This window comes from Doryrhamphus excisus, chromosome 9, assembly GCF_030265055.1.
Source record: "Doryrhamphus excisus isolate RoL2022-K1 chromosome 9, RoL_Dexc_1.0, whole genome shotgun sequence".
Taxonomy (NCBI): domain Eukaryota; kingdom Metazoa; phylum Chordata; class Actinopteri; order Syngnathiformes; family Syngnathidae; genus Doryrhamphus; species Doryrhamphus excisus.
Window position 1 is genome coordinate 18,548,455 of NC_080474.1, and position 15,719 is coordinate 18,564,173.

At 37.7% G+C, this 15,719-nt stretch overlaps 2 protein-coding genes across 4 annotated transcripts in view; one reads left to right on the forward strand and one right to left on the reverse strand.

Moving 5' to 3' along the window:
- galnt13 (UDP-N-acetyl-alpha-D-galactosamine:polypeptide N-acetylgalactosaminyltransferase 13) overlaps nucleotides 1–11,485 on the reverse strand; it is a 33,679-nt gene extending 22,194 nt beyond the window's left edge. Inside the window, exons 1-8 of one of the 3 annotated variants that reach the window (XM_058082562.1) lie at nucleotides 11,147–11,470; nucleotides 9,242–9,541; nucleotides 6,435–6,603; nucleotides 4,111–4,277; nucleotides 3,471–3,678; nucleotides 3,199–3,369; nucleotides 2,394–2,511; nucleotides 1,120–1,300 (exon numbers count right to left, since the gene is read on the reverse strand). In XM_058082562.1, the coding sequence (XP_057938545.1) occupies nucleotides 1,120–1,300; nucleotides 2,394–2,511; nucleotides 3,199–3,369; nucleotides 3,471–3,678; nucleotides 4,111–4,277; nucleotides 6,435–6,603; nucleotides 9,242–9,383 (1,156 nt within the window). In that variant the 5' untranslated portion in view covers nucleotides 9,384–9,541; nucleotides 11,147–11,470. Of the gene's footprint in view, nucleotides 1–1,119; nucleotides 1,301–2,393; nucleotides 2,512–3,198; nucleotides 3,370–3,470; nucleotides 3,679–4,110; nucleotides 4,278–6,434; nucleotides 6,604–9,241; nucleotides 9,542–11,146 lie in introns of all 3 variants that reach the window. The other 2 variants (XM_058082561.1, XM_058082560.1) reach the window with 2 other exon arrangements.
- Nucleotides 11,486–12,979: 1,494 nt separating this feature from the next.
- LOC131136027 (protein reprimo B-like) lies at nucleotides 12,980–14,286 on the forward strand. Its single transcript, XM_058082489.1, has one exon. The coding sequence runs from the start codon at nucleotides 13,195–13,197 to the stop codon at nucleotides 13,501–13,503; it is 309 nt and encodes a 102-aa protein (XP_057938472.1). The 5' UTR covers nucleotides 12,980–13,194; the 3' UTR covers nucleotides 13,504–14,286.
- The last annotated feature ends 1,433 nt before the right edge of the window (nucleotides 14,287–15,719 follow it).

Consider the following 15,719-nt stretch of genomic DNA (forward strand, 5'->3'; position numbering starts at 1 on the left):
CCACAGATTTCCAGTGGAGCCTAGCGGGAGCCTAATCACATGACCAAGTGGACAGTCTGCCTTGTTAGCAGATGGATGTTTACACCAACCACCTGACCTCATGTTACCTGCTTGTGATGTGACATTCATCTGCAATACAAGCAAAAGGAGATGTAGCAGGCCACCTCCACAATATAATGAGATTTAATACAAGAGACAGTGGCGTCATTAAGCCCCCTAAATAATTTTATATTTTTTAATGATTTTTAAAAAAATTTTATTGATTTTTTTTTTTTTTTTAATCTCTGACAAATTTCATATAATGAGGCAAAAGCAGGATAATAAACAAGCCAATAAGCAGGCTAATATTAGCCTACTACTACTACTAGTACTAGAATAATAATATTAGTAATAATAATAGGCTAATTAATAATATAATAGTGATTATTATATAGGGGCTGCACGGTGCTTGAGTGGTTAGCGCGCAGACCTCACAGCTCGGGGACCAGAGTTCAATCCCACTCTCTGCCATCTCTGTGTGGAGTTTGCATGTTCTCCCCCGTGCACCCGTGGGTTTTCTCCGGGTACTCCGGTTTCCTCCCACATTCCAAAAACATGCTAGGTTAATTAGCGACTCCAAATTGTCCATAGGTATGAATGTGAGTGTGAATGGTTGTTTGTCTGTATGTGCCCTGTGATTGGCTGGCGACCAGTCCAGGGTGTACCCCACCTCTCGCACGAAGACAGCTGGGATAGGCTCCAGCAACCCCCCGTAACCCTCATGAGGAAAAGCGGTAGAAAATGAATGAATGAATGATTTTTCTATAATTGATCACTGTTTTTTTGAATGTCTACTACATTCATTCATATCCTGTGCATCTCCAGGAGGCTGGAGATGGAGATCCTCAGAACCTAGTGACGCCCCTGACAAGAGCTATATCAAATAGCATGCTTTTATGCATATGAAAATATTTTTTACAGCAATAACTGCGATGTAGAATCTGTATAGCAACATATAAGAAGGTATTTCATTGTGGTATTTCCTACCCTTTGGCTTAGAATCTTAGTACTATAATGTAGTGCACCACTGCAAACTACAACCACTATAATTGTCTCTAAAAGTCAGAAAAAGTTCTGCACCTGGTGATATGACGTAAAAGAAATCTTTGAATTCATCCATCCAGACTTCTGCCAGCCGCCTGTTGTTCTTGTTTATAACTTGGCTCGTTCCACCGGGGAAACTGTAAGGAGTCGCCTTCCGGAAAACATGACCAACATGGGAACATGTGACAATCTCCAAGGAGCCGCCACACTGCCAGATCTGCACAGATATAGGAACAGTTTTAGATAAAAATAAAAAATGTTCTATTATGCACCAAAATCAATGCTATATTTATTACTTATAGAAATGGTAGCATTTGCATTGCATAGAATACTTACAATACATACAACAAGTAGCCATATATCCCTGGCAAAAGGAACTTATCATAAAATATTTTGTCAAGAAAAGAACAGTTCATCGATCGTGAAGCCCCACAACGCAGATCAACAGTTGCCATGGAGATGACGAGGTCCAATCTCTGAGGAACTCCATCTCCTTGTGATTGAGGTTCTCATTAGAGACATCCAAGAACAGTGTATCATCAGCATTGCAGTAATGGTGGACTTCCTATAAATTCAAAATAGGCTCTGCCAAGCAACCCCCCCCCCCCCCCCCCCCACCGGTTATTAAAATCGATTGGAAACACACTGCGGTAACAAAAAGGCAATCCAAAGCACAAATGGCATTTTGATATAGTCTGCTTAATAGGCAGAAAATGGGCTTTTATTTACATTCAGTGTCAGCAGGTTAAAGAAAAAGGACAAAAACAACAACGTCTTTGAACACTACTTCCTTAGAGCTTGGCACTCACTAACATTGGGAGTCAAATTGGTAATGGTAATGGTAATGGTAATGGTAATGGTTTTATTTCATTTGAACATGCATCAGATTACAATTGAATGCATCACATAATCAGTTCACAGTTCCACATGTCCAAAAGGAGTAGGAAGAAGCTAAGCTTATTAAATCCTACCCCTCCATTTGGTACTTTTACAATCAGTAACTGTTATATTTGTTCACTTCCTGCTTTCCTAATATAGTTTAAGTTGGGTTTTTTTTGTTTTTTAATTTTTTTAAATTTTATTTTTGTCACGTACCAAAATACAAGGTGATATGTCCATAGTTGTTTTTGTAACATTTGTTCACTTCCTGCTTTCCTAATATATTTTTAATGTATTTTAAAATGTATTTTATTTTTTTAATTAGTTATTTTCATTTATTTATTTTTTTATTTATTTTTTGTCATATACCGAAGTACGAGGAAGTGTATATTAAGTGATACGTGGTAAAAAAAAAAAGTGTTCTCACTTACTCTGAAAGACATCTCCAGGTTCTCTCCACCCCAGATGTCCATTCCTGGATCATACCTTCCTATTTCTTCAAAGTAGGATTTGTCTATAGAGAACAGCCCCCCTGCCATGGTGGGGGTCCTGGAAAATAGAAGAGAATATTGCAATTGAACAGCCTTGTAATTCTAACGTCACACAGTTTGTCAATCGCTCTCTCCCTCTTTTTCATGAGGTACATTGGTACATTTTGAGTACATTGGGTATAATTCTGCCCAATTAGGAGTTACAGTATGTTTGATGGGCTGCACAATGAATGAGTGGTTAGCGCACAGGCCTCACAGCTTGCAGACCCGAGTTCGATTCCCCTCTTGGGTATCTCTGTGTGGAGTTTGTATGTTCTACCCGTGCATGTGTGGGTTTTCTCCGGGTACTCCGGTTTCCTCCCACATTCCAAAAACATGCTAGGTTAATTAGCGACTCCAAATTGTCCATAGGTATGAATGTGAGTGTGAATGATTGTTTGTCTATATGTGCCCTGTGATTGGCTGGCGACCAGTCTCGCCTGAAGACAGCTGGGATAGGCTCCAGCACATCCGCTCCAGTGGTAGTAAATGAATGAATGAATGCGAATGTTTGATGCTGATGCTTTATTATGACTTGCATCGTTAGAGACACTTAATGATGTAATTTCATGTTATTAGCCTTAACCATGGTAAAAATAACTCTTTTTTTTCTTCCTCTCAGTGTTTCGTCAAGGCATTTCTCCCAAAAACAATGTCAAACACACTTTCTCAAGTTTTTCAAATTAAAGAGAACTCTTGTGAGTACCTGACAGGAAGCGTTCTGTCACCCTTGCGTCGATCCATCTCCCGCTGGGGAACAGGGTACCAGCGAAAATTCAGCTTCCAGTTAAATCCCCCATAGGCCATATCCGAGCCGGCCATGTATTCGAAAGTCTCGTCACTGATGACATCAATGATGGGACACACTACTGCTGTCCTAAAACCAAACAAACCAACATCAGTCAGAAAACTATAAATCATAATCACAGTATACATTTACAGTAAGCTAAGCTTATACACCAATAGAATGATACCCACCTGTCCTCTTTGATACGGGCCAGCAGGGGTTCCAACCACCCGACCGTACACTCACAATGGGCGTCCAAGAATGTGATGACTTGACCTCTCGTGGCAGCTGCCCCTCTCAATCTGGCTTGGATGAGACCAGAACGGTGCTGCATCCTCAGGATCTTTACTGGTACCTCCAGAGTCTGGACATAGTCCTCCAACTTTTTACCTAAATAGTCTGAATTACAACAAATGGGACTTGAATCCCTGAATCAGCTAAAATGGTCTTTCATGTTTTATTGTGCATCTTAACGCTCATATATTATATTATGAAGTTTACTTTAAAAGTGCTTTTAGGACATCATTTTGTGTCTGTAATTTTAATGCTAATGAGCTGGTAATGAGGTATCATGATCATGAGGAGGTACGTTTTTCTTTCATGATGTAATAAAGCGAGTGTTTAAGAACCTCTTCTCTCAAAAGTGGAGCCATAAATTGAAGGAGATGATAGATTTTTCTAATGTTAGATAAACACATTACTGTTATAACATCATTAAAAAAGACGTTTAACTATATGTGCTAAACAGTAAATACTGCTTCCCTGGAGAGAATAATTTCCTTAAAGTAAAACCCTTAGAGTAATTAAGTACAGTATCGGTCATTCACTAACCTCTGTCACTGAAGTCGTCCACCAGGACAATTTCCACAAGTAAGTGCCTAGAAGAGTGCGTGATGACGCTGTGGACTGTCCGTAGTAGCGTGCTCCATGCCTCGTTGTGGAACACGATGACGATGCTTGTGTTGGGCAAGTTGTCAGGGTACACCTTGGTCTTACAGCTAATCAGACATAAGACACAAAAGACATAAGCATAGTCATGGTATACATGAGTATTGAATGCTGGTTTGTTTTTTGTCAGTTTTTAAGCGTAAAAATGTCTAAATAAACTAAAATACACAAGTCATTCAAAAGACACAAATAACGTTATGTAAGATTCAGTAAGATACATGTAAGGTACAGAAAAGATAAGGTAACATGGTTTAAAAAAAAATATTTAAAATGCTTAAATATGGTTAGAGCATTTAAGAGTAGTAATACTTCATGTCATACATATAAAATTCAGTTGTAAAAGAAAAAAACTACTATTTTTTGGTTGTTTGTTTCTAAAATAACCAAATCTCCATTGTTGGCGTTTGGGTGTAATACCGCAAAGTCCACTAGGGGGTGCTAGCAGCGATGGTGGTAAAGAGTAGGTGACAAAACGACAGAGGAAGAATAAATCCTGAGGGTGAATATACGTCAAGTCATCGTGGATTGTCTTCCTTATTCTGTACCACAGGTTAGTACAAAGTAGAGATAATTTATATTTTAACGGCTGTAAAGAGTTTAGAAAGTTGCTAGAGTAAACAGCTGACTGCTAAATGTTTGTTACAAAATGTGTTGTTAGAGCATTTGAACATAACCGAAATGGCTAATGCTAGCCAGCTTTAATGTACAGTTAATAGCATGAAGCAGGCTAATTGAAAAATGTGAAATGTGTCTGGAAACAAATTGGTAATTGTTGATGTAATCATCTCATGACATCTGAATTGTTGTTATTTACGTGTTTAAGTGTTATTTATTTGAATATACGTCAAGTCATTGTGGATTGTCTTCCTTATTCTGTACCACAGGATTTTCCAGGTGGTGGAGGGGCAACATACACAACAACCAGACTTGTTTCTATAAGAAAGAGAGGAGGATAAAACCATCACTACTAATATATCCTACGTATATTGGTTGACGCGATGTCCATCAGTGCTGACAACTGACACACATCATCACCTTAGTGAATGAAGGTGAATACACAATGACTCCCAAGAGTGGGAATGGGAGGGGAAATAAGCCAGTGAAACAGACAGCATTGCTACTTTATCTTTTGAGAGTGACAAGACTGACTGACACAACTAGGCCAGAAGGTTGCCCTCCAGCATAAAGACGTTATTGCTATTCAGTGTCAGCCATTCAGAAGAAATGACAAGCTATGGCGGGTACTCTGTCCGCAAAGGGATTTTTATTATATTTAATAATTATAGGGCCGGCAATTCATGGGCACAGGTCCTAAGTGCAATACAACGAGGAATAAAAGGGTGTGGTTTATTTCTCACATTCTGTGGGGAAGTGGGGAATAATAAGATTCCTCACAAACGTTGTTGTGCTGAAATGTCTGATAAGATTTGTCTGAAAACCACATCAGCAGACATATCACCTCATACTTCAGTATGTGAAAAAAAATACAAAATAATAAAAAAAAATATTTTAATTATATCAGAAAGGCAGGAAGTGAACAAACCTGGAGATGTCTTTCAGAGTGAGTGAGAACGTTTCTTACAACGTATCACTTAATATACACTTCCTCGTACTTCAGTAAGTGACAAAAAATAAATAAATAAAAATAAGAAAATAATAAAAAATAAGAAAATAAATTTCAAAAAATTTTTAAAAAATATATCAGGAAAGCAGGAAGTGAACAAATGTAACAGTTACTGATTGTAAAAGTACCAGATGGAGGGGTAGTATATAATAAGCTTTGCTTCTTCCTACTGCTTTTGGACGTGTGGAACCGTGAACTGATTATGTGATGCATTCAATTGTAATCTGATGCATGTTCAAATGAAATTAAACCATTACCATTTAATAACCCTACAAAATATAGTTTTTTTAGAGACTGTGATTTTTTTTTACAGGTGTGAATGTGAATGTTTTTTGTCAATATGTGTTCTGTTCTCATCGTCAGTAGTAAGTAAAAAAAAACAAACATTGTACTTTTACTTTTTCAGTGTGTATCAATGACATTTTGATTTATTACTTCTACACCGTCCAATTTAACACACTGGCATTGATTGCATCAAGACACAAATGAAAGCGATCAGATAGATAGGATGAACTATATAGTATATACACATCACTCCATGCGCATTATTAATAGATGAAGAAACAATAAACATGTCACGCACCCATCCAGCCTGACATCCGGTAAACTCCTGTTGAGTGCAATCATATCGCTGGCCATTAGATTGAACTGGTTTATCTCAAAGAGCTCCTTCATTTTCTCATGGTCCTCCTTGGGGATGTTCACCGCCTTGCCCATCTCACCCGGACCCTTGCGGTTACGAGATATCACAGCTGAAACGCAGCATAGATGCGTGTCACAAACATACTCTTGATAACAGCAGATTCCCTCATGCAATAAAATAAGATCCAATACAAGAACTGCATCAAAAATGCTGCCTTATTCTAGGAGTCAGTGTTCATTTTAATTTCACATCAATTTAGAATAGTGTATGAGTTCAGACACTTGAGATCAAAAACCAACTCACAGTCCCTCGCAGGCCCATTCTTTGTTGCCCACTGTTACTTTGGGTCAAAGGGCAACAAAGCATTAGAGCCAGCACCATTAGCACAATGTAAATAAATCCCATGGCTTTATAATGGTGCCTTCACTCCATCTCGTTCTAATAATCTGTTCCAGCAGAGGCGATGTTTGCAATGAAAGGGGGACAGGCATCTCGCAGTAGCTTCATGGCCGCAGGTTAAGCAGATCCTCTTCAACCTCTGACTAATCAAATGTGCTGATGTCAACTGATGGTTAACCTCAAGTGATTTTCTTTGTGTGTGCACAAGCTTCAAACTGATGGGCATCATTTGAGAGCTGACAGACCTGGAATGACCAAAACTATAAAAAAAATATCGTATGGTCACTAGAAGCTGTGCTGTGATGTGAATGAGACAGCAGTGTATGGATGCCAGGTTTTTTAATGTGTTTATATTACACTATGTTATGCTGTACAAATTTTCTTACGCTTATGTATGGAAGTTACTTTATGTGTGTGAATAATAATAGTACAATTCCCTTGGTAGTACGAGTCTAATGTGTGATGTCAGATAATGGAAGCCATTGTTTTATACACAATTGTATTCTGTAATGAATGAGTGACTTGCATGCTTACATAATATCAAACCGACGACGCATTTTGGGGCAATTTATATGGGAAAGAACTGTAGTTTTAACATCAGTGAATGCCATATACGGTATTATCATTACAATAATGAATGGAAAAAATGGTCTCAGAATAATGTTGACAATAATATCATTCATCAGCAATAATTTTGACAACACAGCAAGGACGATAATAGGCATCTGGAACAGATTCTTTGGATTTACATTATATTTCATGTAAAAAATTGATTTGGTTTTCGTACGATTGCATTCGCAAAATGCTTTTGGAACAAATTTATGACAAAAATCTATGTAATTTGATTTGGTTTGAACATTATGAGCATAAGCGTAGAACTTCTGTTGGATCACACGAATGTGTTCAGTGTCAGTCTGCGCTTTCTGTGGCCTCTCGTGGTGAAATAATTTCAGCAATGTGCACTGAGAAGTTTTGTGAAGAAATTCTGCATGCATTATTTCTACTATTTAATTTTTTGAAATGCCTTCGGTTTGCCCAGCTCATCTTTGTTATCAAAACCGCAGCAGCCGAGGTTAAATTCAGGTTGTCAACTGCATAAACATTCTTATCTTAACATCCTCTAGCAATTCTCTAACTCTAAGAATGGATTGTTGTGCATCACTGGAGCTTTTTCTGCTTTCGTATGCTTTCTCCCGATAAAATGACATCATTTATCAAGGTCGTTTTCAATACAAAATGACAAGGCCCAAGTGCATTTCAAATATGAAATACAACAGTTAGTTCATACCACAAACTTGATTTTAGTGTCTTTTCATTCATTACAATACATTGTTTTTTTGTTTTTTTTCTCACCTTTTCCTCATATCTCGTCTCAACTAAGGAACATAACAGGAAGATACCCTGCAGCCTAAAACAATATTAAATGTTTCTATAAAAAGTAATGTATTATAATGTAAAGAATATTGTGCATATTTCTGTTATCCCTACCAAACTGTAATAATAATTTCATTATTGAATTAGTGATACATAATTTAATGTTTTAGTAGGATACAATATAGTATTTAACCTTTCCATGCATGCACTGATTGCCCTTTTATAACTGGAGTCCCTGCCTAGAATAGAAGGCGCCTCGGCTTTTATCAATATTACTCTGTTCTGGAAAACCCTTATGACTAAGAATATAACTTTTACATGACGATAGTTCCATATTATATGAATTAATGGGTCTATTTTAGAAGAAAAACAACTTAATGGCAGTCTCCAGACATTTGTATCATAATTAGTGTCTGTAGCTGGCAGCGCTGCCTCATTCTAACCTTAAAAGCAGCTTAGAAAGCTGCTTAGAATCCTGCTTACTGGAGGGCATGAGACGAAATGAACTGTTTCAAAGGCCCAAATAAGTAAGCTACCGAAACTCACTCACTTTGGCATCGCCGTGCGATCTTAATGCATGTGAGAATAAGAGTTAGGGCATCAATGTGAGCAGGAGTGACACATTTAAGGTTGAATTCAAGTAATTTGAAAGCATTTTCAAGTTCAATTTAAAAGTATTTCCACCACCGTAAAGCTCGGGAAAACTACATATTCATATTTAATTCAATTTCCTTGACATTCTGCGGTTTAACAGCAAATTCCAATTCCGTGATTCTCCTTTTATTTAAGTCAATGCAGTATAAAGTCTTGAAATGCAAACATTATAAACCTATTAGCTATTCAAGGCTCATTTAACAGTTTAAAATGCAGCCCAGTTAACGCCAGATCCTATGGAGCCATGGAAAAGACCACTGCCTAGTTCACTGCCTATTTAATTCCCCATCAAGCATCTCTGCAAGTATGTGTGGACTCACCACGTAGAGCAGGAAGCAGCGAGCGTTCCTTCTTGTCATCACATTTGTTACACTCGCTGAAGTAGAGCAGCAAGAAAACATCCACCAGCACCCAGACTAAGGAGGTGGACAAGACCACCTTACAGTAGGCGATCCGCCGCATCAAATTGCCAGTATGCCAGCCAACGGGTGCGTGACGGGAGTGGTTGTCAAACTCCAAACACTCAGGAGAGCTCGGTAAGTTGTTGAGAAGTTTGTGACCTGAAGATGGAGCGAGGAAGGTTGAAGGGGACTAGGTTGGTTTGAGGAGGATGTATCATGCTTGAGGAGAAACAAGACAGAAGATGACAGAATGTTATTTCTGGCTTTCTCTCTAAGTTGGTAGAATATTTTCTCAAAGCATCCATACAGTATGTGTATATTTATTATGTGGTGTGACAAAACATTTCTGGAAAAAGAACATCATATAAAAGAAAATAACATATTGACAATATAAGACAAAATCATGTTTGTGAGTGACAGAAAGAAAAGCTCCGATGTGCTTGGGCAGAATTCATTGTTGATTTGCATGTTTACATCTCCTGACTCTTTATAGTCCTTCCATCCATTGTCTATGCCGCTTATCCACACTAGGGTCGCGGGTATGCTGGAGCCTATCCCAGCTGTCTTTTGGTATACCCTGAACTAGTTGACCCCTTATAGTCGATTTGTCTATTTACATGTTTTATACAGAACGATGTTGTATAGGCTAATCTTTATGCGGAACATAAACACATATTTCTTTCCCTTTTCTGTGCATTCTCGAGCGAGTTAACATAAGCTAGCTCGCAACGAGCGTCTTTGGAAATACCTATTTTGATGCTAAAACCTACACAAAAAACATGTTCCATTTACATAACTGACTTTTTAACCATGCTAAAGCAATATTATTATTGTAGCAGCTAACATGAAAAACTATTTTTAACACGATGCGTCGCTAATCGCTCATCTCAGCGGCATTCACAGACGGAAGAGTGGATACCGAGGTCTCCATTTTGCTACAATTTTTTACCTGAGGACTGCAGCACACGTCTCGTGCTGGAAGATACAGCCATCCCAAGTGTTGTCGCTGTACTATGCTGCTGTTGTTAATGGTACTAGCATAATTATGTGTATCAATGCGCTGAGAAGCTGCATGGTGGTCTAGTGGTTAGCGCACAGAGTTTGCATGTTCTCCCCGTGCATGTGTGGGTTTTTCTCCGGGTACTCCGGTTTCCTCCCACATTCCTAAAACATGCTAGGTTAATTGGCGACTCCAAATTGTCCGTAGGTATGAATGTGAGTGTGAATGGTTGTTTGTCTATGTTTTTTTTTATGTTTGTCTATATGTTATTGGCTGGCGACCAGTCCAGGGTGTACCCCGCATCTTGCCCGAAGACAGCTGGGATAGGCTCCAGCACCCCCCGCGACCCTCGTGAGGAAAAAGCGGTAGAAAATGAAGAATTGTTGGGATTTTTGTACGTGTAAAATGGCAACTTTATTAACAAGAAATAAATAGAACATTTTTTTCTTTTCAATGTACCCCAACAATATTAAAATCATAGCCGTTTAAAAAAAAGCACAATCAACTCCCACACACTTCCTCTACCAAGTAATGCATTATTATATTGGTAGTAATATTAAAAAAAAATAGCAAAGTGTTCCCAGCTCTGCCAGGAAAGGGAGGGGATTACCATGTATATCCCATTAAGTCCATTAGGCAAATAGACTTCTCCTGTACACCCCCCCCCCCCAAAAAAAACACATTTGATGCATAACACAGCATGATTATGTCAATATGAATATGAATCTATGCACTGCACTACATCTTATTCAATCATGCTGCAACATGGAAGCATGCAATTCCTATGAAGGTGTCCGTGTGACCAAAAATGAGATGGTATTTACCCAAATTGTCCCTCTGTGAGCAAATATGAATGAATTGAATCCTCAAGACGACAGCAAGTAGGAGTCCATCTCAGAAGACGATAGTAAACAAACCGGTGTGATGTAGTCGCTCATGGTACCTGAGGGGACTCCTTAATATAATCTCCTCCTGTGGTTGCCGCAGTAAACTGCTAAACATACGTACTATTCATGCGTATATTTCTTCCAAAAAATACTATAAATTAAACACAACTTGACGTATCGGAGAGGATACCTATTAGGTGATTCGGCGCAATCCAACAACAGCTCACGTAGACTTGCTCTGCTGCGACAAGCTCTCCTATCTCTGTCTGCCATTGGCCGAAAGCCACGTCAGTCAATAATTCCTCTTGGAAAGGCGGGGCTTGGTTTCGAGGCGAGGTCAAGTTTAGACTGCATCTTGCCAATTGATGTACATAAAACACACAGTTATTTAATTTCAAAAAGGTCATTAGAGTTTAATTTATTAACTGATATCTCGATAATAACCAATGAGTCCTTCCATCAACCTCTTATGAGCTATTTTTTTGTCGTCATCATATATTTGACCAAACAAACATACCTTAAGTGGTACCAGGTATTATAATGAACAAGTTGAATTATTTTATTCCATGACTGCAACATAGTACTCACAATGGACAAAAAAAACACGTTCCACACCCCTGCAGATTTGAATAGGACGATATATTAAATATTAATTCATATTAATAAAACAAAATAAAAATATTAATTAATATTAAATATTAATATATAAGTAAATGTGACTATAGGGGTGTTATTTCATATCTAGAGGGCTCTAATAATGTTTAAAAACATATGTTTGATTTCTGAATAAGGTATCATACTTCACGGAAATTCACTTATCAAGGTCAAGTCTAGAGAAAAAGTAACTCTAATGCTAATTTATCCATGTCATTTGTCATTTATATGATTTTACTATGGTTTTCTGCATGTGAAATTATCATTACAAAACAATAACATCATGTATTGCGTTACAAAAATTTTGAGACTTGTGGCAAAACAGTGTTAGATAACTTCTGATGGTATCAGAGTATATTTTCAAGTTCCTGTTCCCATGTATCAGCAAGCTAATAGGCTGCAAACGAGGACATTTTGTCATTAAAAATACATTAAGACCTCATTTACACCACTAACGCAGTGCATTAATTAATAACACCATAAGACACGCACCATATTGTACTCTCACTGGAAACTGTACGCAAATTTTGGCATAAATTTGGACATAAAACAAACTAACTAGGTTCCATTAGCGTACGCTAACCGAGGTTCCATGTATAATAAATTATGAAAGCGATTTAGTGATAGTCACTGTCACAGGTAGTATGAGTTTAGCAGTATGTGTATTATAAGTTGTAGTTAACAGTAGAGTAGAACTGCACATTAATTTATAATAATAATTTTCTTGAATATATAATTTTTTTTGTTTTTAAGAGGCATACAAAATGCTGCTGCCTTTGTTCAATAGCGCATGTTGAACAATGCTGCCATCTATTGGACAAAACTATATGCACATATAACATACTGTATATGTATAGAATTTATATACATACTTGTATATATATATATATATGCAAACTGTATAAAAAATTATTGGATGGATGGCAATCACGTGCTATAAAAGCACAGTAGCTAGTAATTTAGCAGTTGCTATAGCTAGTTTATCATAATAATGTAAGTGTCGACTGAAAAAGGTGTGACGTCATGCTGTATTCATACCACACGGGGGCGCTGTTGCAATGTTGTCCGCCCCTCACACACACGCATACTTTAGTGCTTATTTAAAGGCGGGCGGCTTCTGTGGGGCGAAGGTTTCTCCCTCTGTGCTCCACTGTGCTCCCAAACCGCGAGGAGAACAGAACGAGATGCGAAGCCGGATCAGAAGACCTTTTGGGTGAACTTCTTCAACTCTTTTTGCCTCATCCTCCTCATCCTCACTTGATGACAGTGTGCGCGCTTGGGACGCTGAAGTTAAAAATTAAAGAGGGTGGAAAAAAGAAAAAAAAGTGGACATGAACACCACAGGGTTCAACCACACGGATGGGACTTTGTTCAACAGGACGGAGGGGATGTTGTGCTGCAACTTGTCGTCTGTGGTGACGGATGAAGGCTTGGTTGCTGCATCTCCGGATGAGAGGAGCCTATTCATCATGAGGGTGGTCCAGATCGCAGTCATGTGTGTGCTGTCCCTCACCGTGGTGTTCGGCATCTTCTTCTTGGGATGCAATCTCCTCATCAAATCCGAGGGTATGATCAACTTCTTGGTGACGGACAGGAGACCATCCAAAGAGGCAGAGGCGGTGATTGTTGGCTCCTACTGAGCTTCTAGACTATACAGGATCACTGGATTGTCAATGACATGGACCCAAGATGGAGACAACAGGTTCACTCATAGGACTTTTTTTTCTTCTTTAAAATGCCAACAGACTCCATTAAAGAGGCCTGTTTGTTTCTACGGTATTGATTCACGGCTCTAATGTCACTTGTTCATGTTGTCATCATTTGGTACTTGGTGGCAAAGCTGTTATGGAGTAGAAATATGTACTGTATGTGTTTTTGCATACAATGTACACAAATCAATGTTGGGCATTAGAAGGCCAATCTGCAGTAAATTCACTTTGTCATTAAAAATTCCCTTCCTATATGATCTAATTTTGTATATTCAATCTGCATGCCTGAGCTTTCTGTCATTCGGCTTGAGAAATTGCCCCATTTTAAAACCATTTTGTTTTATTATTGCTTTATTCTGTATTCAAAAGGGTGATTTTTTTATTTTAATTTTTTTCTCTTTTAAAAGTCTTATAAATGAAATGGCATTTCTTTTATTTTCATGTCATGATAGGTTCAACAGAAACAAACAGAAATATCATACACATTCCCAATAACAAGGGTCTAATGAAAAGCATGTATCTCTAAAATGTGTGAGGTTATTTTTTTTGTATTCATTTATTTATATTTCACTTATTGTGGCTCATTATTTCTTTTTTTTTACAGAACAAAACTGTCATTTTCTTTGTATGCTGGATTTAAAAAAAAATAAAATAACTCGCAAGAATTTGCAGATACATGTTTTTTTTACTGGACGCAAGCACTATGTTTGGTGATGGAGCGAGCTTTAAAGATTAATACTTCATCTCATCTGAAGTGCCCCCAATAATAATAATAATAATAATTATTATTATAATAATAATTATTATTATTATTATTATTAGTAGTAGTAGTAGTAGTAGTAGTAGTAGTAGTATTATTATTGTAATAATCATAATAATCATAATAATAATAATAATTATTATTGTTATTATTATTATAATTTATTGAACTTGATATATTTGTGTTATTTAAACTTAAATAATGGCAATTTTTTATAAAATATATCATGTTAATTCTAATAATAATACATTAGTATAATATAATGTCCAAGTGTTTATTTGATTTTTAAAACTTTTTAACATGAAATATTATTTTTATGTTTGAATTAAAAACAAATTATCAATAAATATCTGATATAATGAAATCTACTGCCTGTAATGGGCATTTGTTAAGTGACAAAAACAATAAGAAAAAGCACAAGACACATTCAATTCATACTGTAGTAAAAATCTGAGGTTTCCATGGCAACATCAGCCATTCTTTTATACTTATCACAAGCAAGTGATACGTACTGTATATGGTTTCATATAGTACTGTTTTAACGACGGGCTTGAATAAGATTTGAATGCAAATAGTTGCGTTTGTGTTTATGTTCTGTCTGAATAAAAATATTAATGAAGAACGTTACATCTGCCGTGATTCTCCAGCTCACCTGGCCGCCAGCTCCCTTGGGGTTGAAAAGCAACAGATTCAGAGATGGCTTTGATGGCACGTCCTGTCAGCCGCAGGCCGAGACGTGACCATCTGATGCCTCACATATTCCACATATCACATTCAGGCTGAAATGCTTTGAATCAAGGGTTCCCACGTCCTCTCTGATATCACCCGAAGCTATCATAATGTCGCTGGGCGAGTCTACTTGATGATGATTTTGATGTTATATTGTCTTGCATGAACTGTTAAAAGTCAAAGTGAAACAACAAAATAGATCAGAACCGTCCTTCCCAACATGCACTTGGACTTTAGACTGCAGTTCCTCATTCACTTTGTTCAAAAGATGAGGAAAAAAGTTAAGACAAAATCTAATTGTAGAAGTTGTTTTAATATGGGGTGTTTTGGGCAGATTGTGGAAAATAAAACTTAATTAACAATAACATATCTAGTTTTGGGCTGCACGGTGGAAAAGTGGTTCGCGTGCAGGCTTCACAGCTTGGAGACCCGAGTTCAATTCCACCCTCGGCCATCTCTGTGTGGAGTTTGCATGTTCTCCCCGTGCATGCATGGGTTTTCTCCGGGTACTCCGGTTTCCTCCCACATTCCAAAAACATGCTAGGTTAATTAGCGACTCCAAATTGTCCATAGGTATGAATGTGAGTGTGAATGGTTGTTTGTCTATATGTGCCCTGTGATTGGCTGGCCACCAGTCCAGGGTGTACCCCGCCTCTCG